Source organism: Orycteropus afer, unplaced genomic scaffold (assembly GCF_000298275.1).
Source record: "Orycteropus afer afer isolate SDZICR_OR568_19922 unplaced genomic scaffold, OryAfe1.0 scaffold00986, whole genome shotgun sequence".
NCBI classification, from domain to species: domain Eukaryota; kingdom Metazoa; phylum Chordata; class Mammalia; order Tubulidentata; family Orycteropodidae; genus Orycteropus; species Orycteropus afer.
Window position 1 is genome coordinate 142,370 of NW_006922573.1, and position 11,351 is coordinate 153,720.

The window sequence follows — 11,351 nt, forward strand, 5'->3', positions numbered from 1 at the left end:
CGTGTCAATCCATCTCGTTGAAGGCCTCCCCCTCTTTCGTCGACCCTCCACCCTACCAAGCATGACATCCTTCTCCAGGGAATGGTCACTTCTTACAACACTGGATGTGCACTGGAGAAGAATGTATATTGTGCTGCTGTTGGGTGAAGTGCTCTGTAGATATCTATAAGGCCCAGTTGGTGTAGTTTATCATTTAGCTCTTCTGCATCTTTATTGAGTTTCTTTCCAGTTGTTATATCTTGAGTCCCACTTTCCCTGGTAACTTTTGATGTCATTCTGGGACAAGGGACTTCTGGGTGTCTTTCTTAAATGATCTACAGGTGTAAATCTTAATTATGGTCTTGAAAATTTCATCTACACAGTTTACAACTTCTAGACACCATTCCTTGTACTGTGTTGTTGCTGTTAGCTGCTGTTGAGTTGATCCCAACTCATGGCAACCCCATGTACAATGGAGTGAAACACTGCCTGGTCTTGCGCCATCCTGCGATCAGTTATAGCTCCAACCTCTGATTCCTAGCTTTCACTGGGTGATGTTCAGAACATCACCAGGCCTTTCTTCCTAGTCTGTCTTAGGCTGGAAGTGCCACTGACCTGTTCCGCATCACAGCAGCACGCAAGCATCCACCGACGGACAGGTGGTGGCTGGGTATGAGGTACGTTGGCTGGGAATTGAACCTGGGCTATGGATTATATAAATACATGCTGAGACACACTTTTGGGAAGAATCACTGTAGCAGGACACAACCACACAACTGGTGGCCCTCTGCCCACCCTGAGCTTTGAGTAAATCGCTGCACTCCATTTCCCACACGGGGGCCCTTTGTTCTGCATTTTTCTGAATGAACTCCTGTACTGGTGCTCTCTGGGGCTGCTTTTCTGACCGCTGTGCTGCCGAGACTTCTCCACGAGTCTGCAGCCCATTCCTGCACACTGTATACTGTGTTTCCCATGTGAGCACTTGGCCCCATACCACCTAGGATGGTTCCAGCTTCTGCCAGCATCTGCCTCCTGGGACATGTGGTGTCTCAAGGGCATCTCAAGGGCACACCTTCCACCACTGAATGCAGACTGTCCACAGGGCTTGCTCCTCAAACAGTCCCACCAGTGTGGGGTACTTTTGTCCCCTCTCCTGCCTGAAGCTGCTGGCTTTTGCTGCTCCTGCTGTAAGGCCCAGACCCAGTCCTCAACCCATCCACATGCCAGCCCCGAGTGGCCGTGGGTGGGCAGGTGTGCTGTGGCCAGCCCAGCTCCTGGCAGGGCCAGCCCCTCCAAGGACAGTGGATGTGTGCTTTCTTTTGAGACTTTCCCAGCAGGCACCTATGCAGAGTCTGACTCTACAAAGTCAGTGCCATAGCTGCTTTCCTGGCATGGAAATCAGGTGTGGCAAGGAAGGAGCCTTTTCTAATTCATGGTGGCCCTGGGCTGACAAGCCCACTCTGACACTTCCCCAAGCCCCACACGCAGCTCCTGCAGTCACCTCCACCTGTGGATCTCAGATATCTGAGCCCCATGGGTCCATGCCCCCCAGACCTGCTCCCTCACCTTCGCAAAACAGCAGCTCTGAGCACCTTTTACTCAGGCCACACCTTGGTGCCAGCCGGATGCCATGCTCACGCCCATACCCCCTTGTCAGCATGACTGCTGGGCATGTCTGTCAGTGCCACCTTCTGATGTAACCAGTACTGACCCCGTCTACACATTCATCTCTCACACTCCTGCCCAGAAACAACTATAGCAGCCTTTCTGTTCTGCTCCCTCCCCCCAGGCCTCCGGGGCTTTCCTCTCACCAGAGAAGGCACTCTTATCCTCACCTCCCCACACTGTTACCCCACCTCCCTAGCTTCTTCCCCAGCTCCAGTCCCACTGTCCTCAACTGTTCCATGAAGGGCTTTGCCTTTGCTATTCCCTCTCTCACTCCTACAGGTGACACAGTTACCACCTTCCCCAGGAGGCCCTCCTTGTGAGGAACACTGGCCCCCAACAACTCCCTCTCCCTTACCGCACTGCTTCTTGCACCGCACTCATTCATCATCTGCTACCTTACCAGCATGTGCGATCCCTCGAGAGGGAGACTCTGAGTGTTCCCTTCATTGCTGTACATAGCATCTACCATGCAAGTGACCAACGGTCCCCGTTGCTCAGGACTGAGGGATGGCCCAAGACACAAAAGGGATGGCTGGTCACCCAACTACAGCGAAGCCTGGCAGGTGGTTGGTGCTCAATGAATGCTTGATAAATGAACAGGTCCTATGATGTGAGTATCATGTCACCCATTTTACAGATTGGGGAACTGAGATCAAATAATCTACCTCACATAGCACAGCTGATAAATTAGGAGGCTGAGATGTGAACCCAGCCAATGGACTCACAAAGTTCAAGGTACCCTCAGTGCATCTTTCTGCTAGTCTTCATGTAACACTCAAACAAACATTTCATGGGTCAGTTTGGCAGCAACAGATAATTCTGATCTCCTATTACATGTTTTGTTTAAGGTAGCCACCAGTGTAAACTCCCTCATTCTGAAAGTAGAGTACGACTTTGATTATTGAATGTTTGAGATTCCTTCCTTCTGAAATCACATCCAGGGAGCAGCCTGCCATTAGCTGGGGGAGGACCCTGCCTGAATACCTGCTGAATTAGGGGCATGTTCTGGGCCAAAGGCAAAGGCAGGTATTAGGACATGTACAACATCAACTGAGGAAACAAACTTGTGCTGGGAAGCCAGTCTGTGCCACAGCCAGCCTCCTTTCTCTGACCTGCTGTGGTGGGACAGAAGATCCCACCCCACATGCCTCATGCAGGCCCCTCCCTCCTAGCTGAAGTAACATGGACAGCAAGGGACAAAATCAGAGCTTGTGGACCAAAGGCTCCTAGGGGTCAACTTGAGGAAAAAAGTAAGGGGTTTGCCCATACAGCTGGCAAATGGCCACCAGCAGCCCTAAGGCCAGCTTCTAATGCCTGGTTCCAAGCGATGACTTTTCTGCACCCACCGGCACCCTCCCACTGGCTTCAGAGTGGAACTTACCGAACATACAAAGGACTTGAGTAGGTGTCTGCTGAGCAGACTCAGGGACGTTGGCTTGGAGAAAAGCATGACATCTGGAGTGCCCTGGGGGGAAGGACACAGAGATGGTTGGAGGCTGATGGCAGGTGAGGGCCAGCGCCTGTGTGTCCATGTGTGCAGGGAGCCCAACCTCCATGAGGGAGCAGTAGAGGAAAGGTCCCTGGGAGATGACGAGGTTGGTGCAAAGGCAGCTGGCGATAGTCTGCTGGGTGGCTCGCAGCTGCTTCTTGGCAAGTTCCAGGCCATGGTAGAGCTTGTCCAGGTTACTCCTGTAATAAGAGCAGATACATGGCTTTAGCTGGGCTTGTCAGGGACACTTGGTAAAATGTCACAAATAAAATGCTTGGTTCCTGGCTGAGGAAGGTGGTTTGGGGCTAAGAGTTTACCTCCCCTCCCTTCTAAGTTCCCTTTAACATGAAAGAAAAACAAAAAATGTATAAACCCATAGTGATGGAATGAGAGGTGGGAAGGGTTCTGGCACAGGAAACAGGAGACTGAAGGCCAGCAGAGAGAAGAGGCAGTACAGCAGAGCCAAGGAAGGTACCTGTGGGCACCACCAGAAAGGAGAGCTGGTGAGGGCTAACAGATGGATTTCCACCCTCCTCTCAAAAAAGGAGGACTCTCTCCTTTAACTATATTGAAATGATCCCTCTGTGGAGAAGTAGGGCCCCTGAGCAAAACCTCTGTACCCAGCAGATAGGAGAGCTCTGGTAGCGTAGTCCCTAAAACATTTGACTGCTAACCAGAAGTTTGGTGGTTCAAACCCACCAACCATGTCACGGAAGGAAGATTGGGTAATCTAGTTCTGTAGAGATACTGCCTTGGAAACCGAGAAGTCGGATTTGACTCCAGAGCAGTGCATTTGATTTGGTTTGTTTTGTGTCATAGTTGGCACCAAGATGCAATGCTGCCTTCCAGCCAGCAGGAGGCACCAAGCCCCAGAGCTCAGCTCAGCTTCTTACATATGCAGGACCTCTAGATATGTGAGAAGTGCCTGTGGCCTGACAAAATGATCCTGGAGAAAACAGAGATGATTCTGAAAACGAATGAGAACTTAAAACGAACTCTAATTAGTATCTTCAGAGAAGTCTGGAAAACTGTTACATCCCTAAACCAACAACAGGATGTTACGGAAAAGGAATAACCAAAGGATAGGAAGCATTCATAGAAATTAAAATAATTGCCAAAAGTAAAAATTTCACTCAAAGGCTAGAGGAAAAGTCAAGAAAAGCATCTTCAACATTGATAAGAAAACAGACATGGGAAATGTAAGGGAACAGTAGAGAGACAGAGCGTCATTCGAGAAAGCCTAGAAAGAAAGAGGAAACAATGGTGACGTACAGGTGTGTGGTGTAACAGAGAAATAAAACAAAAGCATCCCCAGCTGAGGGACCGAGAGGGCTCACCTGAGAACCCAGCACAATCCAGGAAACAAGATCCACCCTTGACTCGTCACGAGGAAATGCCAGAACGTGGAAATAAAAGACCCTGCAAGCGTCTTGGATGGGTGGTCACTTACAAAGAAACAGGAATCAAAATGACTCAGACTTTTCATCAGCAGCACTGGCTGCTGGAACACAGTCGAGGGAATCCACATTCAAGGAAAAATGATCTTCAAAATGGTCCTGCTTCTATTGGAGCAAGACCAGCAATCAGGTGAGAGTAAAACAAAGACACTGTCAGACAAGCAAGACCTCAGAATGTTTACTCACACGTGCCCTTTCCCTGAATAGCTCCTTGAGAACTGTGTTCTAGCAAAATGAGGGAGTAAATTAAAGACAAAGATGTGGGCTCCAAGGAATGTTGGACCTAACTCAGGGCACAGTAAAGGGACAACTGTGTGACAGCTAGACAGCAGCCGAGGGAGCTGCAGGTCCAGCCTGGAGTGGGGAGGCAGAGGCTTAGGCTCTCGAGGAAAGAAAGGGGTTCAGGAATGCTTGTTGGGAGGAAAGGTGAAGAAAATAAAACTTATATGTGATAAACCAAACAAAATTCACTGCCATCAAGTCAATTCTGACTCATAGAGACTCCCATTGGGTTTCTGAGGCGGTATATCTTTACAGAAGTAGATTGCCCCATCTTCCTTCTGCGGAGAGGCTAGTGGGTTTGAACCACTGACTTTCTGGTTAGCAGCCAATGGCCTTATCCACTATGCCACCAGAGCTCCTTAGATGTGATGTTGTTGTTGTTGTTTGCCATCGAGTCGGCCCCGACTCATAGCGACCCCTCCTTGGGTTTCCGAGGCAGTATCACTACGGAAGTAGAATTGCCCAACCTTCCTTCAGAGGAGTGGCTGGTGGGTTAGGGTTAGGGTTAGGGTTAGTAAAGAAGTCAATTAAAAACTCTAGGGAAAACAAAGAGCTGTACCAGAAAATACTGTAATCAATGTACATTTTTGACTCTAGAATATTTAAGTAGGCACAATAAAGTGAAACTATTTGATCTTTTAGAATAAACTGTAGCCAAAAATGAGACCATTTCCATCCTGTTATCTAACCATGATTAAGGGCTATCAAATCTGAAAATGTAAAAGCATAGACTTTAGAAACTGGGAGGGATGGGGGAGAAGAGTTGTGGATACTGAGGTGTAGTAAATTATACAGTGTGGCTTTTCTAGCCATAAGTCTCTGTGAACCCCACGGTGGAATTTGCTGTGAACAATTGAATAGCTTCTGATTGTTAAAGTTATCCACCTGGGCTATTTCCGCTGGGAGCAGCACAAATTTTCTGGGAAGTTTGCTTTCTCTCAGGTGTGTAGAACTCTGATGTTGGGATTGGTTAGTTTGGCCACTCTGCCAGGCTCAGAAGGAGCCCTCCTAGAGGCAGGAGGAGTCTCTCACTGCTGGCTGAGAGATGTGAGAGGCACACATTGCTGAGAGAGAGATGCAAGAGACACACATTGCTGACAGAGATGCGAGAGACACGTGCTGCTAAGAAACTGAGAGACGCGCACTGCTGGAGGAGAGACTGTTGGCTGAGAGACAGTGGGCTGAGAGAGACTGAGTGTGTTCCTGAACTTGAGTCGTAGCCTGCTGCTTCCCTAATAAACCCCATAATCTATGAGTTCTGTGTGGCCACTGCAGTGAATTATCGAACCCAGCAGAGAGATGGTGGGTGCTGTGGGAAGAACGGTTGGTTCAGGGTTGGTGAAAGGGCTGAAGGGAGGCAGCATGTCTGGCCTCACAGGAATAGGCCTTGGGCTACTGATGGTGATTCTGTCTTCCTCTTGTGGGGTTAGAGGAGGTCAGAATACACAGCCTCCCAGGCCCTTTGGCAGATGCTAATATCCTTTTTTTTACAAACTAGAGAGGCAAGAGACTCTGGTGAAGATGGAAGCACATTAAAGTTATAAAGGAGCAAAAATAGTGGTAGAAGTGTCCCAACAGGAGGGAAAGAAGGATAGAGTGCGATGAATGTTTTTTGTCACAGTAGGAAGTCAATAACATCAAAAAGTCATCAATTCTGAGAAGATGGTGGCAGCACTGGTGTATAGTTTCTGGATCTTCCCAAATTTCTAGATTAAAACAAGCAGAGCAGCTAGACTATAAAAGCAAAAACCAAGCACCCACATTTACAACAAAATGAGGGAACAAGGTAACACCATAAACCCTAAAATATAAGCAGGTGGGACAAGCCACCAACCAGCCACGAGGCTGTAGTATAGTTGGCGTCAGAGTGGTAGAAAGTAGAAAACTAGTAGGACCTTAGAACAGCTATAAACCCCAGGAGACAGCCAATAGGCACTCCTGGGAAAGCTTGGCAGGGCAATTTGAGAACAGTGGCTAAAACTGAGTGAGGTTCTGCCCCATCCAAGAGCAAGAGAAAGGAGTCTTGGTGGTATAACGGTTAAAAACTCAGCTGCTAACCAGAAGTCAGCTGTTCAAACCCACCAGTCATTTGTGGAAGAAAACACCTGGCAATGCACTCCCATAAAGATTACAGCCTAAGAAACCCAGTGGGGCAGTTCTACTCTGTCATAGAGGCTCACTGTTGACTGAGACAGACTCAATGGCACACAACAACAGGAGAGCAAGTGAGTATAAGGGGCCATGGTAAAGTGTAAGGGGCCATGGTAAAATGAAAGGGGCTAAAGGGGTCTGGCCCTTATAGAGTTTCACCTGACTCACCTGGCGCCTTTCTACATTAGGCCCCTCACTAAGGAGAAACTGCTGAGAATGGAATCCAAATTGAGCAGGAGAGGGCCGACACAGAATAAGAAAGAGAAGCTACAGATACAGATTGGTTTTGATTTGAGGCTCTAGTCAGGGCAGTAAGGCAAGAAAATGAAATCAAAGGCATCCACGTTGAAAATATAATAAAAGACATCCAGATTGGACATGATTACATGATCTTGTACATAGAAAATCCTAAGGAATCCACTAGAGATCTCTTAGACCTAATAAGCGAGCGCAGCAAGGCTGCAGGATACACGATCAAGATACACAATCAACTGTGTTTCGGTCTACTAGCAGGAGCACTCTAAAACTGAAACTAAGAAAAAATTACATTTATCACAGCATCAGAGAGAATAAAACACTTGGGAATAAATTGAATAAAAGAAGTATAAAGTGTATACTCTGAATACTACAAAACATTGCTGGAAGAAAACAAATAAAATCAAAATAACTGGAATGGTATCCATGCGCATGCATCAAAAGACTCAATATTAGTAAGATGACCAAAAAAAAAAAAAAAACCCAAACTCACTGCCATCGAGCTTGTTCTGAGTCAGAGTGACCCTCATTGGCTTTCCGAGGCTGTAAATCTTTATGGAAATAGATTGTCCCATCTTCCTTCTGTGGCGTGGCTGGTGGGTTTGAACTGCTGACCACAAGGCCTTATCCAGTATGCTACCAGAGCTCCTTTGTTAAGATGACAACAGTCCCCAAATTGATCTCAGATTCAATGCAATCCCTATCAAAATCCTAGCTGACTTCTTTGCAGAAATTGAGAAATTAAGATTCATATGGAAATTTAAGGGACGCAGAATAGCTAAAACAGTCTTAAACAAAGCTGAAGAATTCACAACTCTCAGTTTCAAAACTTGGTGCAAAGCCACAATAATCAAAACAGTGTGGTATTGGCATAAGGAAAGACATAGAGATCAATGGAATAGAACTGAGAATCCAGAAATAAACCCTTATGTTCATGGTCAACTAAGTTTCAACAAGGGTGCCAAAACATTTCAGTTGTGGAAAGAATAGTCATTTTAATAAATGGTCCTGGGACAATTGGTATAAACATCCAAAATAATGAAGTTATTATTTCCTTACACCAAAGATAAAAAATTCTGTTTATATGAAATATATAGAACAGCAACTCTATAGACATAAAGATTACTGGTTGCCTATGTCTGGAAGCTCTGGTAGCGTAGTGCCTAAGGCACTTGACTGCTAACCAGAAGGCTGGTGGTTCAAACCCACCAGCCATTCCTTGGAAGGAAGATGGGGCAATCTACTTCCGTAGTGATACTGCCTCGGAAACCCAAGGAGAGAGGTCACTATGAGTCGGGTCCGAAAGCACATAACAACAACAACATGCCTAGGAGCAAAGGGTGTGGGGGCTGATGGCTAAGGGGTGCAGGGTTTCTTTTTCAGGCAAAGAAAATGTTCTGGAATAAGATTGTAGTAATAGCCTTATAAGCCTGTGAATGCACTGAAAGCCAATGGATCGTACATTTTAAAAGGGTAAATTGTATGGGATGTGAATTATAGCCCAACAAAACTGTTTTTTAAAAAAGCAGACTGGGGAGCAGAACCAGGAAACCCCAGAGAACAGGCTACATGTTTTGTTGTTATCGTCAGGTGCCATCGAGTTGGTTCTGACTCATAGTGACCCGATATACAACAGAACATGGCACAAAATAAATGACAAAGAGGGGGCTCTGGGAAGTTAGAAAAATCAGGGAAACAAAATTCACATTAAAATGAGTAACACAGAAAGTACTGAGGCCAAATCCCACTCAGACTTACAGGGAGGGAGAAAAGGCTGAGGAGTAGAGTAATATCCCTACTGATGAGGATAGTGCCCCAGAAAGACATTGAGAGGAAAGAGCAAAATTGCAATGTTGTATTTCACAACAAGCTACAAGACATGAAGATAATAATACAAGGAATCTCAGGAAATGAGGGGGAAGAATTAGAAGTAACAGAAAAACAAATGAGAAATGAAGGGCAGATACAACAAATGATGCCTAAGAGCTCTGGAAGGGTTCACATTTACACCAGGTAGATACCCTCCTTAGAACCATCAATCATGGGAGAACAGAAGGGCAGTGTTTGCACAGGGAGACAACTGGGGTGTGGGGGGGTGCCTAGGAAAGAAGGAGGCAGGGAAGATGTAACTATGGGGAGGAAGTGGGGAGAGAGCTCTTACATTGTGGGGAATTGCAGTCAATGTCATGAAACAAAATGTGTATGAGCTGTCGTATGTAAAGTGAATTTGTTCTGTAAGCTTTCACCCAAATCACAATACAAACTAAATAAATAAATAAAAGAGATCTAGAAGGAGAAAAAGAAAAATTTGAAAACCAAAAAAGAAACAAAGAGAGAGAGAGATAAGGATTCAAGAGAAAAGTGACAAATACTGAATACTGAAAACATTGAAGATGGGCAGAAGGCATGCAGGGCTCACCCAGGCTGTAGTTCACACCTGAGCAGTTTCTCTGTGGGACACAGCACCTACATGCCTCAATGGTCCTTGCAGCCTGCTTCCTGGGTCAGAGAACTGGAAACCAGGAAGGTCCAAGGGGACCACAGACCACCACTATGCCTACTACCTGGAGAGACTGTCCAAAGCCTGAGTGAAGTTGTCAGTCCCAGAGCTGTCCTTCTCGGTGCTCTCCATCAAAGACATCGTGGCAAAGACCACGTCACTGGCCAGGAACTTATGCTTGAACCCAAAATGAATGCTGAAAGTCTGCACACGCATGTCCTTCATCCTGTCCCAGGGAAGAAGCAACATTGTTGTCATCCTGGGTGTGTGTGGCATGTCCTCAAAGGGTAGTTCTTCTGCTGTCATGGAAAGTGCCAGAAGGCACTGCACCGGCCCTCACCACCAATCTGGCAGATGCATTCCTAGTGTCCCTCACTAACCTTGCTGATGCCCCCAGCATAACCATTCTGATGGAAGGATGGACTGGGCCAGACACATCAGCCACTGTGCTGAGGAACTGCCCATGGGGCCAAGGTACATGGCACTTTCCCCTCCCACATCAGCTGCCTCTTTGGAACAAGAGGGATGGCTATCACCCATCGTGCCAGCTTGGGTTTGCAGCTGGGCAGGAATGCCACCAGTCAGCCTTGCTTCTGTGTAGGGCACACAGGGGTGTTTTTCACCAGAGCACAGCAGCGTCTGGCCCCAGGTGGTGTGAGGATGGGAGAGGTCATCCTGTCTCTAATGAAGGACTTCACTATTCTAAACCCTATGGGTATTTTTTAACCAAAACTTAGGGCGTTTTAAGACTCAAGTCATGCTCATTTTTACTATCCTTAGCTTTGCACTACTCTAGGAATGTGATTAAAGTCTTAACTTTCAAGAGGCTTAGCCCAGAAAAATGTGTTTTTACCCAAATTTATTTGCTGATTCTTCGATCATTTCTCGCAAATTCTCCTTCAAGGAAATGTCCATGGATTGAAACTTCTGTTTTACCTGCTTTAGTGGAAGACTAGAAAGAGAGCGATCCCCATTATGGGAATGATCTTGGTTTAAATTAAGATCATTAAGACACTGACATGACACAGGGGACATCAAGCTCAATTGGCATAACAGACTACATAAACATTGCTCCACATCCTACTTTGGCGAGTAGTGACTGGGATCTTAAAAGCTTGCAAGCGGCCATCTAGATGCAATGATGGGTCTCTCCTCGTCCAGAGCAAAGAAGAATGAAGAAAACCAAAGATGCATGGAAATAATTAGTCTAAGGGACTAGTAGACTATGTGATCCTCAGCCTATATGACCATGAGACCAGAAGAACTAGATGGTGCCCGGATACCACTGTCAACCACTCAGGGGATCTATATAGGAGATCCTGGATAGAGTGGGAGAACAATGTGGAACAAAACTCAAAATCATAAAAAAAAAAAAGACCAGGTTTGCTGGTCTGATAGAGGCTGGTGAGACCCCTGAGATTATGGCCCCTAGTTACCCCTTCAGGTCTGGAACCGAACTCGTTCCTGTGGCTTCGAGCCAAACAATAGACAGACATATGGGCTGAACATTTACATCAGGTAGATACACTCCTTGGAGCGATCAATTGTGGGAGAACAGAAGGGCAGTGTC

The 11,351-nt window shown here is 46.6% G+C and overlaps 1 protein-coding gene across 1 annotated transcript in view; it reads right to left on the minus strand.

Moving 5' to 3' along the window:
- Positions 1–11,351, minus strand: part of CDC45 (cell division cycle 45) — a 55,051-nt gene that overhangs the window by 10,204 nt on the left and 33,496 nt on the right. The window contains exons 12-15 of the mRNA XM_007958452.2: positions 10,635–10,733; positions 9,846–10,007; positions 3,198–3,336; positions 3,029–3,112 (exon numbers count right to left, since the gene is read on the minus strand). Of these exons, the coding sequence (XP_007956643.1) occupies positions 3,029–3,112; positions 3,198–3,336; positions 9,846–10,007; positions 10,635–10,733 (484 nt within the window). The remainder of the gene's footprint in view (positions 1–3,028; positions 3,113–3,197; positions 3,337–9,845; positions 10,008–10,634; positions 10,734–11,351) is intronic.